Genomic DNA, 12,517 nt, shown 5'->3' on the forward strand with positions numbered 1-12,517 from the left:
CATGAAAGGATTGTGTTTTGAGGATGTGCGCAGGGAGCGGGCACACGGCGGTGCCCGTGCGCCACCTACTGGCCAGCCTCGTTCAGTTCCCAGCAGTCTGAGCAGAGAATAGAGCTGGAGACTGGAGATGGGATTCCAGTCTTAGAAGCCACAGAGTTGTATAAACGATGACAGGTTCCCACCCGCTACACCCCAGCAGCTTGGGGCCAGCAGAATGCATGGTTCTGAGACCAGAGACAGAAGTCAGATGAGGACAGAGATCTCAGGAAGTGTGTGGGACCCCTGCTGAGTCTGGAAAGAAATGTCCCTCACAGTAGGCTGTGGAGGAAGTCGGTGTGCATGCCACCTCCTCTGGGAAGCCCTCCAGCATCTCATGGTACCCTTCCTCAAGAAAAGCAGATGCCTGCCCCGCAAGCACATATCTCTTCCTGGACTCTAGCAATGAGCTCCTTGTGGGCAGAGATGCTGTTCTACCTGCTTCTCTGTCTCCATCAGCTAGCACAGTGCCTGACTTTAGGAACATCTCATGAATGTTTGCAGTCCAGCAGAGGCAGGGGTGGAAAGAAAGGAGGACTTGATCAATTACATGAGATTCAAATTTTGCATGTGATGAAGCAGAGACTCAGTAAGTGTTTGATGGGTAAACATGTGGCACCTATACTTCTCATTTACTGTAGAAAATTGGTACCCAGATATTTAGTCATCAGCATCCTTCAAACGCCATCAAAATCTACCAAGAAATATCTGTCAACTACTCCCTCGGTGCAGCAGCAAAGTCACAGGAACTCACAAGGGATGGTGCAGGAGAGGCTGAACACACAGACCTTTCCCAAGAGTGATAAGTGATCGGAGGAAACTCAAATACGGGATGTGATGGGGAGTGAGGGAGGTGTGTGGCTCCTTTGGTCAGAGAGCAGGGAAGCTTCTCTGTGGAGGTAGCATTGAGATGAGATATGGAAGGTGGGACAAAAGCAGTCACAGGTGTGTCGGGAACAAGATTACAGGCAGAGGGAAGAGGAGGCACAGGAATTTGGACCAGAGAGGAGCTTGGGGCTTTTGAGGGATGGACAAAAGGGCTGGAGTAGACTGAAGGAGGGGTGAGCACAGCGGGCAGCCACACCACTCTGGCCAGAGAGGTCAAGTCAGATATGGTAGGGAGCTAGGGCCATGGCCCAGAGTTTGGGTTTTACTCTAGATGCCAAGAAAAGCCAGATCAACTGAGTGATGCCTGTGAAAGCCCACCTTGACTGCTAAGAGCAAAATTCTGGGGTGAAGGGGGTACAAAAACAGGTGTCCAGAGCAGGGCTGAAACCCATGTTCAATAGCAAAAAGGTATGGAGAAACGAAGCGGCTGGGCATCCGTAAGAACAAAGAAATGGAATCAACATTTGCAGTGGGATGGGGACAGTCAAGGAGTCCATAGGGACTGACTGGTGACATCAGGCAGAACTCGGGCTCTGGAAACAGCAAGAACACTGACTTCCAGAGGGAGTGGAGAGATTCCATAACAGGACTCGTTGGAGAGTTCAGCTGAGTTTGACAGAACAACAGAAATGGCTGGGGTCTGATGGAGATAGCCTGACGGCTCAGGCTTCCCCTCCCCCCACTGGCCTGGGCTGCACAGCTTGGTCACCTATTTCCTTTCCTTACTAGAAAGTGTTAACTTACACAGGCACCTCATGATTGCGGCTCACATGACATTCTTCCTGGACAGCACTAGTCTAGGCAGAATCTCACTGTAATTGCCTTGTGATGACCCTGTTATTCATCCACATGGCTGCAAGGATCAGGTTCCCACTCTGCTTCCCATTTCCTGAGAATCAACCAATAAGAAGAGTGAATTTAGTGCATCTAAACTGATCTAGCGGCTCCTGGTTCTGACTCTCTCAAGTCATTTAACTACTTGACTGCTTGGTGCCTCAGATTCCTGTCTGTAACATGAGGATGTGCACTGCCTCACGGAGATGTTCCTGGCACCCTTGGTTGTCTACAATCTGACTCCAGATGGCCTTCCAGACCCACCTTCCACACAGGCCTGGCGTCACGCACACCCTTTCTCTGAGCCTTTCCATTGCTTCTGCATCCTAAGCTTGCTATTGAATTAGTTAATGATCGAAAGCTTTAACCATTTAAAACACTCTGAGCAGTGTCTGTCACACAAAAAGTAATCAACAGATGTGAAACAAAGTTTACTAAGACCAACAACAATAACAGATACAAAAAATGCGTTTTCCCTAGTTGTATCTATGGTTACTTCTCCACCCCACATAAAAAATCTTATCCACCCTATTTGATTTTGAGCTCTCTGTGTTGGAGCACTTCTCCGCAGCCACTCTGGGCAGCTTGCTTAGCCCTAGAACATAGTAGCCGTCTAGCCAATATTGAGGGAAGGGACTGAGGGTTTTCCCCATCTCATCTACCATTAGCCCAGTGGCCTATGTGACTGGCTAATTTTTATCCAGAATAGAAACTCTTCAGCATCCTTCCCCATCTTCTGGGCTTGCAGACACAGAGCAAACAGCTTTTGGCAAATGTCAACGTGGTTTCATGGAAACAAGTCCTAGATTTTGCCTGCCCCAGGCTCCTCTGTGGAGCCTTGCCTGTGCTGTGGCTGCTGGAAGGGAGCCTTTTTTGTGTTCTCTTGGTGGTTTGACGAGGTCCACATTCCAGGCCTCCATGGGGAAGGCAATCAACTTAGATGTCCCTTTTTTCTAAAACGGAGGGGCACATGGATTACCAAAATCTCAAAAGAAAATCAGATCATGTGAAAGGGGGTCCTTTCCTAGTTCTACTTCCTTCGATGCTCTGTCGGGCAAAAGAAAAAAGATATATTAGGGGCTCCACATTTTAAGAAAAATTCGTAAAGCTCTCAAAGAACTTTATGAGAAGAATAAAGTGCAAGAAAAATCTATCTAGACAGTAATTCTAAGTAACTATGCTTTGAAATAGTTTTAACCTGAATGTTAAAGAGGGGCAGAGATCAAGGAAAAAACTTCCAGATGTGTAATAACAACTCAAAAATCATTCCTCAAGGTCTGACTTGAATCCTTCTTGCTTCGCTATTGTCCAAGTCCCCACCCATGAGATGGGCGCAGCCCATGTGTTCCTTCAGCCCCCATTCTAACACGTGGATCCCACCATGCTGGGAACCACATAAATGTTTGTTGAATCAGCATCAGTTAGTCTACCAGAAGTCACAAGCTGGTGGCAAGGACAGAGTGATTGAGAAACACTTGGAGAAAGACTACAGAGAGCACACTTATCAACAGAAAAGTCCTGCTTGAGCAGCTTTGCCAATTAAACCAAAGCCAGTCTGCTGAGTAAGGCTCCTACATCTGAGCTGTTTTTGGAGACACTTCATGATTCACACCCAAATCATACAAGATGAAACAAAATACTGGATAAATCAAGCTAAATATTAAGTTTGGGGGGAAAATTTTATTGGACAAATTAGAAAAATATTGGTATTGTGCTTCAGGAAACCCACTTCTTTCCTCTGGCTGCAGGGGCAGAAACAACCTCAGTGGCAGATGGAGAGGGAACAGGAGTTATTTTAAGTGAGTCGGCTCCGTCCCCCATGCTGGCCACAATCTCCCACTCACACCCACTGTGCTAATCTGGCAGCCTCGGCCAGAACCGAGGGGATCATCCGTTTGTAACAAGGATCTGACTGTATGACTGGGCTTGGAGAAGGCCTGTCAGGTTGGAGCGAGGATTCCCTGCTAGAGCTGGCCAAGGAAGCTGCTGGTGGTGGTTGTCCCCAGCTGTGGGTGAGACTCTGACTGGGTCCATTTACGTCTGGTGCAGACACCGGGTTTCCGGGGAAGTGCCCTAATTACATAACATTATCCTGAAGAATCCAAAGTAACTGGAACTGCAACACTGGCTGTGGAGGATTCTTTCATTCATTCCCCTTCAAAGTCCCTCCTCTATGCTGAGTGACTGGTGGTGAAGGAGAAGGAGGGGTTGAGTTTTCTGCTTTTGTTCAGGTGAGCAAGACAGAGACAAACAAACAACTTGTACGTGCCAGAGCTGGGTTATTCCCCCATGTGGACTGATTCTTAACTGTCATACTTTAGTTACTGCAGCTGCTAGTATTTCCTCAGTGCTACTTTAAAAACAAACAGACAACAGTAACAAAACACCTCGGTTCCCTGGGCTCACGCAGAACTTCCCAGTACAGCTACTGTTGGCTTTTCTTCTAGCTCAGAGCTGACCAAGAAAAGTAAGGGTGTGACTGTGTGAGAGACAGACAGAGAGAGAGAGAGACAGAGCGAGAGAGACAGAGCGAGGGGGAGAGACCGACAGGCACAGACAGGCGTAGCTGAGGTTGCACAGACTAAGTTGATGTCAGGTTCAAAGTAGAACTGCACACAGACTGCATGATCCCAAGGACTTTGTTTCCTCGTGTGTGTGTGGATATAATCCCTCACTGATGTTTATCATAATAACCTGAACAAGGTGAATAATTAAAAATGTTCTTTAAATCCACCCCCACCCCCGCAAGCATCCACCATCACTGAGTCCTCCCAATCTTTATACCAGTCAATACAACACAAACAGGATGTCCACAGAACTACCACGGTCCCCACAATGTCCTGGGGCTTGACTGGTCACACAAGGCTCTTTACTTATATTATCCCATTTACACTGACAAGCCCAAAGTCAAATAGCTGGTTTATGATGGGACTAGGAATCAAGGATAACCTATGTACCGCTGAAGCTGAATTCCTTCCACTTCACTGCTGTCTTTTTCCCAGCAGGAAAATACAAAACTCAAGGAAGGGTTAACATCCAGTATTGATTACACAGATGGGTTAGTTCACAGAATCCTCCACAGTGGGCATCACACCAAACCTCTTCTAAATATGTCATGGCCTCAGTGTCACAGACGGAAAAAATGGGATAGATGGTCCATTGACCTGGCCACTCCTGATGTTCTTATTGTGGATCAACTTCAAAAAGCTTCATCTGGTTTGGGTCCTCAAAAGTGAGATGTGCGGCATTTGCTTGGGCCATCACATTTATGGGAATTTGACCCTAGCTGCCATTTCCAGTGAAATCATTCACTGCAATGTTTCAACAGTGAGAAGAACAGAAATGACTTGGATTTGTGAGTATTTGCACTTTCAGGAGATGATGAGTGTTGACTGGTTGGCCTGTTCTTCTAAGAGCCTTTCAGCTGCCCTCTCAGTGGCTACAGTTCTGAAGTCCATGAGATGGATTATTTGCAAACAGGCCAGGAGATGTGAAAGACCAGGAAGTCTCTGAAATGACTGCACAGATGGGAGCTGCTCACTTCCACATTATAGAGAAAGGGAAGGTACCCTGGTGACCCTTCTGACATCTGGTTCCATTTTGTTCCTTCTTTAAAAGCTGATAAATAGGAAAGTTAATTCATTCACTGGCAGAAGATCCAGGTTTGATTGCTTCATTTACTCTGATCCACTCCAACTTGGAATAAATAAGCACTAGGAGCCTATTGTCAGCCACATCAAACATGTATCTCCTACTACCCTCAACAAGCAACCCCAACCGCAGGACTTAGAAATGGGTACTGTGCTAAGCTTTTTAAACTTAAATACATTTTTAGACTTAAATATCCTTAAAAAGTTAGGTAGGTTTTTCAATCAGACTTTTCAGCAATTCTGATTTAAGTTTAGAATCAGCTAACCAGTTAATTCAATCCTTTTTTGATAAAAAACTTGTTGAAGTCAAGTATTACCTTAAGTCACATCCTGAAGCATGCATGTGGGATCCACATGATGTGGCCATGACTCCATTAATACCACGGCGATTAGAGCAAAGTTGGATGGTGATGGAGCTAAAACATGAACTTCTTCTAAACACTGATTCAAGTGAGAAACAAACTGGTCCACACGATGTTTCACAAATAAACGTTTGCATAGCAGGCACTGCTGATATTTTCTAATTTTGATGAAAGGAAAAAAGACATGTGCAGTGGATGGGTATGTGTGAGTGTGAGTGTGTGTGTGTGTGTGTGTGTGTGTGTGCGCGCGTGTGTGTACAGCTATAGGAAATGAACTATACTTTCTTAACATTCAAAAGCAGAGTTTACTATATTACTCTTTATACTTTTATATCTTTAAAATTGGCTAACCACAGACCAAAAGGGATGTCCTTTTGTCAACACACTGCAACTAGATCAGGGGGAGCAAACATGTGGTGCCCTCTCTGCCATGCCCCTCCAGAATCCACAGTGGACCAAACCTAGCTGCCCTTCAGAATCCTCCTAAACACAGTGCTCCAGGCAGCCTCTCCCCAGGGATCAGAATGGACCATGCTATTCTGGGCTGTCTTGGACTAGGCCTAACTCCACTCACTTCAAGAGAGCTAAAACGATGCTGAAAGAAAATGGTTTACATGTCAGCTCACCAAACAATGCTACTGGCTACAGCTTAGGCAGCACAAGGGGGAAAATCTCAACTGTTTCAGTGATTCCAAGGATCTTGACTCTTATTTGTCGTATCAAATGTAATTTTCAATTAGTTGGTCTCAGGACTTCTGTGGTGGTCCAATGGTTAAGAATCTGCCTGCCAATGCAGGGGACATAGGTTCGACCCCTGGTCTGGGAAGACTCCACATGTCATGGGGCAACTAAGCCCATGGGCAGCCACTACGGAAGCCCAGGCACTCTACAGCCCGACCTCCACAACAAGAGAAGCCACTGCAAGGAGAAGCCCGCGGACTGCGACCAGAGAAAGCCTGCACACAGCAAGGAAGACCTGGAAAGTGCCAACGTAAATTAATAAATAAGCAGATAGTTTTTTTTTAAGTTAGTTTCAGGCTGGAGGGTGAGAGATCATTTGTTTCATAAAGCTACCTATTACGATGTATATTTCAAACTGAACAGAGTTTAAAGTTTTTACATATATTGGCAAATGTGAAATAAATAAGTTGTAAGACATATATGGATTTATATGTAAAACATGATAGCAAATATATTTACCCTATGTTATTTGCATACTATATGTCAAAATGCTAGTTATAAACTATTAAAACAGCTTTTCACAGACAGTATTATGAATTGAGCATTTCAAGTGAAAACTGCAAAGTGTCACCACTGTAGAACTAAAGAAAACCTTTTAAAATCATAAAAGGAGAAACACAGAAATAAGTATTTCTCTTACCAGTGGTCTGAGTTCTGGATGCGTCAGGATATATCCATTATTTGTGATTGCAAAGGCATAGCCATGAATCCCTAACTGTAAGAAGAAGTGAGAAAGAAACCTTCATTAGCTTGCTCCCTGGTGAATTCACAAAGCAGAAAGCAGCCCGACATTTAGTAATTTACAGCTTAAACGTGGCATTCATAACCCTTATCAGCACAATATTTCATTAAAATGAATGCAAGGCACTGATCCTTGACATTTGGTGGAAATGAAGACCTGTCACAGGATAAGCTCAGCAAACAGCACAATTTAAAATGTCACAGACCCATGTTGGCATCCAAAGACCCCACTTTGATTTATTTAAAACTAAAACAATTATAATTTTTAAAAAGCAAGTGGCTAATGTTTCTGGAGACCCTATGTCCAAGTGAACAGAATTTTGTCAACCTGGGTGTCTTTTCTCTACCTGAGATAAGCCAAGAGGGGCCTCCCTCTGATGCACCCTAGGCTCCCAACAATTCCACACCCCCAAGGCCATCTCAAGCATGTGTTCTCCTAGGCAGTCATTTTCCGTAATTCTTCAAGGAGAAAAGTGTCCCCACCAGCCTATATAGGAGCCTGCCAACCCCTTTTACATCCTTTCGTCTTTAAATTGTGAGGCCGCCAAGCTTTTCCATGCATTCTTCCATCGACACAAAGCCTGGGTAATTTTCTATGCAGAGCCTCACTTAATTTATGTTTTCTGACTAAATAGGACTATGGGAAATAGTTTGAGAGCAATGAAATGTTTATTAGCTTTAAAAAGTATGTAATCAAATTTAACACTGCACTTATTTAAATAATAATCCCAGCTTTTTGACAATATTTCTATTACACAGTTGACTGCATCCATTGGCTACAATAAATTTACCTACAAATCATTCATGTATTAAAATGGCCTCTGGCATAAAACCCATACTGATCTCTCTCTCTGAAGAAAGAAAATGTAACCCACTTTTGCCAGAGCAGTGAAAGGGGAGAAGAAAAAAAAATCCTTTTTTCCAACGAGTTACTTCATAGTCCTGAGCCCTCACTGTTATTTTCTTTAAAATTCTCTGCTGCTCTCATTCTTGAATATGATACTATTAAATGATCCAGACAACAGAGTTTACAAACCAAGAATGACCCTGTCTGCTTGTTAGCTTAATGTCAAGGTGATATGAAATTAACTTCAGAGAATTTAACACCGGCAATTAAAAGTTTTCCTTGCGTTACAAAAAGCAAATATGCACGTGGTAGTCAAGGGCAACGGACATTTTCTTCTGGAGTTACCTTACACAGCAAGTCTTAATAAGATTCTACTTGATTGTAATGATAAAAGTATATTTCATTATGCTGTGAAAGATAAACCAGAGATTTCCTATCTTTTGAGATGTATATCGTCTCTTTTCATCTTGTCTCTTGGAAAAATGTCAGACACAGTCAACACTGCATTAATTACCTTTATTATGTCCCTGTTTAATACAGACTGAAGGGGTCAAAATGACTCAGAGAGTTTGACTTTCTCCATTAAAGGCAAAAGTGGTCTTTGGTTGGAAATTCAAACTCACGATGAGACCAAACAAATAATATTTTATAGTCAACGAATATATTCAGTGGCTTCTAATGTACATTCCTTTACTTCTTGGTTTGCCTGTAGGAAGCAACACTCAAAAGAAAGTAAAACTCCACGCATATGCCCCCGACAAGCCCCCTACTTTTCTTGTGTAGCACTTCTCAAAGTGCAATCAATTATTTGTGAGGTTGACTATAAGTAATCAAGATATCAGTCAAGGCCTTTGATTATTTAACGCCTATCTCCCTGCCAGAATATAAGTTCTGTGACAGCCAAGGTCATACCATGCAGTTATGGAGGGATGGCTAGGATGAAGGGAAGGGGGGTAAAGAAAGGAGGAAGCAGAGGAGGAGGAAGAAGAGAAGTTAACAGAAACTGAATTGAGTGCAGATCCTACAAAAGCATCCCGGGCCCTCTGCTTCTTCCCTGGGAGGCAGAGGCCGAGGCGACCTTCCCGCCCTATGTCCTCCATTCATTGGTTAGCTGCCATCTTGCTCCCTTGTTGCTCACTCACATTTCAGTCTACCAGAACCTGCCTCTGCCATGCCCCTCGCCCACCAAAACGCCACCAGAACTCCTTTCTTTACAGTTGCCAGTGGCCTCCTAATTGCCAAACCACATAGAATGTACCCTCTTTTCCTGGTTGTGTTAACCTGCTGTCCCCTCCTCCTTGACACTCTAATCCCTCAGTTTCCAGGCCCCACAGTCCTGGATTCCCTCCCTTTCATAGGATCCTCGTCCTCTACTCAGCCCGGAAGCAGTAAGTTTCTGTCCCTACTGCTCCTTGTCTGCTTTAGCTCCTTCTCCTCCAACATGATCCATCAACCACCTGGATGCTGTTGACCTCCAGATCTGTGCTCCAGCCTTGGCCTCGCACCTCAGTGGTAGACCCCAGGGTTCAAGTGTGTGTCTCTGCCTGGACATCACACAGGTGCCCCAGCCTCACCCAGTCCAACGTGGGCTCCTTCCCTTAGTGCTGCCCTCCCTGCACGTCTCTCTCAATTGGTGGCACCACCCTGTTGCTCCCCTTTGTAAAAGCCACTAAAGACCTCTTTGATATGTAGGAAGTTAAAGTGACAGTCACTCAGCTGTCTCTGACTCTTTGTGACCCCATGGACCACATAGTCCACGGAATTCTCCAGGCCAGAATACTGGAGGGGGTAGCCTTTCCCTTCTCCAAGTGATTTTCCCAACTCAGGGAGCGAACCCAGCTCTCCTGCATTGCAGGTGGATTCTTTAACAGCTGAGCCACAAGCGAAGCACAGAGAAAACTGGAGTGGATAGCCTGTCCTTTCTCCAGCGGATCTTACCGATCCAGAAGTCAAACTGGGGTCTCCTGCATTGCAGGCAGATTCTTTACCAACTGAGCTAGGCCATCAGGGAAGCTCTCTTTCACTTTCGTGTGTACGATAGAGTCTATGGGTCTATCCATCAGGTCTCCCTGGGGTCTGGCCCCTATCTACTTACCCAGCACTTCCTTCCTCCACTCATTGCCTCTCAAGAGCTCATGACAGCAACAATAAACCCCCTGCAGCTTTTTCCTCCCAGTGAGACCTTTACTCAACGGATGCAAGCTGTCCAGAGCACTACTCCTTCCCATCTCTCCCAAGCTATGAGCTCAGCCTCACGATCTTCTCCTATAAACATGTCTCTCCTGTTGCACCCTCCTTTCCATATCATGTCTCCATAAAACCCTGAGAATTTTTCCATTATTACCTTCACCTTAATGCATGAAAATGCTACACTTACTTTTCTGCCTGCTTTTCAACTCTAGCTGGATGTCTTTCCTTCATCTGCCTTATTCTAGACACGCCCCCATCAGAATGGGCTCTCTGTGGGAAAGGAGCCCTCTCACTCATCTTTTGACTGTTCCAGCATCTAGCATAATGTCTAGCACATGGCAGGTGCTCCAGTTAAGGTCTGCATGTATTTAAGATAGTCATCACTTTACCCAAATATTACCTCATTCATCTTTAAAATTTGAGCTAGAGTAAATATCAAACGTAAGCTGAAAAGGAGAAGCTGATTTGCTATGGGTGGTACATAGTCAGTCCTCCTCAAGCCTGTACCTGAGAAAGTCTTCCTGACATTCAGAAATTATCTGGTTAAAATCCTTCCCAGGAGAACAGTGAGAAAATAACATCAGAATGTTTTGTTGGTTTGTTGACTGCAAATGGATATAATCTAATGTAGATATAAGAAGAGAAACTTAGCAAATCTCAAAACACATTCCCCATTCTGTGGATGAGTCTCTCAAAAACCCTAAAACTTGTAGATGGCAATGTCCAACATTTGCTTAGGGCCTCAAATCAATATGAAATCTCTAATGAAATCTCTAATTTTTGTTTCATCTGAAATACAACTAGCCATTCTGTCCATTCTAACATACAGTCCCGTGCCGCAGTCAGAGAGCAGGTGGGACACAAGGCCTCCTGGCACTTGGGGCTGCCAGTGGGGCCCCCATCCTGAAGCATGCTCTTCTGGAGGCCAGGAGCCTTGTGGTCCAAAAGCCTGGGGAAGGAGGTGCTTCCCTTCCAAGTGCAGAGAATTGGGACTAATGAAGTGAACCTAATTATAAAATGGCTCTTTACATTAACAGAGGCTGTGGTGTCTGGAAATTATTGCTGGGGTCTCTGGAATTCTTAATAAAAATTACAGGAAGTCTGATTGCTTGTGGGAAAATCTATGAAGCTAATGGAAAAGAAAGAATTCTATCAATATCTTCTGGGAAAACCACATGAGCCAAGAGCTGACTCATCTTTACAAGGTGTTAATCAAGAGAAAAAGGTGTGATCTGCACTGTGATCCCTGGAGCTCTCCTCTCCCAGATGAGAGAGCCCCATTCACCCATGGTTCACTCCAGCTGCCATGGATACCTCTTCCCACAGCTCTGGTGGGGACCAGAGGAAGGGCAACTTAGATTAAGGTATGCCACACCTGGGTCTCTGGTTCTCAGACCCCTTGGGGAAAGCAGCTAATTTTCTGTAGCTGATCTTCTATCCCCTTATTACACTTTGTTTCCTTTATCGTTTTCTTGCTGAGTTATAACGAGAAATAATAAGAAAGTTATTTCATGTATCTTCATCTAAAAATGGGGCCAAGTGGTACTTATTTCATGGGAGTGTAACGAGGATTCAGTGGGAACAGTAAGTATAAAGCACTTTTACCATACTAAATACACAGTGAAAAGTTCAATGAATGTCTTACTGTATTATTTTAGCTACTAATTTTTAATATATATTTTAACTATTACTATTATTGTCCTTTATTGTTTCTTATGGCTCTAGGCTTCAGCTCAGTTCAGTCACTCAGTTGTGTCCAGCTCTTTGCAAGCCCATGGACTGCAGTATGCCAGACTTCCCTGTCCATCACCAACTCCCAGAGCTTGCTCAAACTCATGTCCATCGAGTAGGATGCCATCCAACCATCTCATCCTCTGTCGTCCCATTCTCCCACCTTCAATCTTTCCCAGCATCAGGGTCTTTTCCAATAGGTCAGTTCTTCACATCAGGTGGCCAAAGTATTGGAGTTCCAGCTTTAGCATCAGTCCTTCCAATGAATATTCAGGACTGATTTCCTTTAGGATGGACTGGTTGGATCTCCTTGCAGTCCAAGGGACTCTCAAGGGTCTTCTCCAACACTACAGTTCAAAAGCATCAATTCTGCACCACTCAGCTTTCTTTATGGTCCAACTCTCACATCCATACATGACTACTAGAAAAACCACAGCCTTGACCAGATGGACCTATGTTTGCAAAGTAATGTCTCTACTTTTTAATATGCTGCCTAG

At 44.5% G+C, this 12,517-nt stretch overlaps 1 protein-coding gene across 2 annotated transcripts in view; it reads right to left on the bottom strand.

Moving 5' to 3' along the window:
- The window catches only part of CACNA2D3 (calcium voltage-gated channel auxiliary subunit alpha2delta 3), an 870,293-nt gene that overhangs the window by 193,688 nt on the left and 664,088 nt on the right, over positions 1–12,517 (bottom strand). For both annotated transcript variants that reach the window (XM_018038437.1, XM_018038438.1), the window contains exon 17: positions 7,152–7,226. In XM_018038437.1, the coding sequence (XP_017893926.1) occupies positions 7,152–7,226 (75 nt within the window). The remainder of the gene's footprint in view (positions 1–7,151; positions 7,227–12,517) is intronic.

This window comes from Capra hircus, chromosome 22 (genome assembly GCF_001704415.2).
Source record: "Capra hircus breed San Clemente chromosome 22, ASM170441v1, whole genome shotgun sequence".
Classification (NCBI taxonomy): Eukaryota; Metazoa; Chordata; class Mammalia; order Artiodactyla; family Bovidae; genus Capra; species Capra hircus.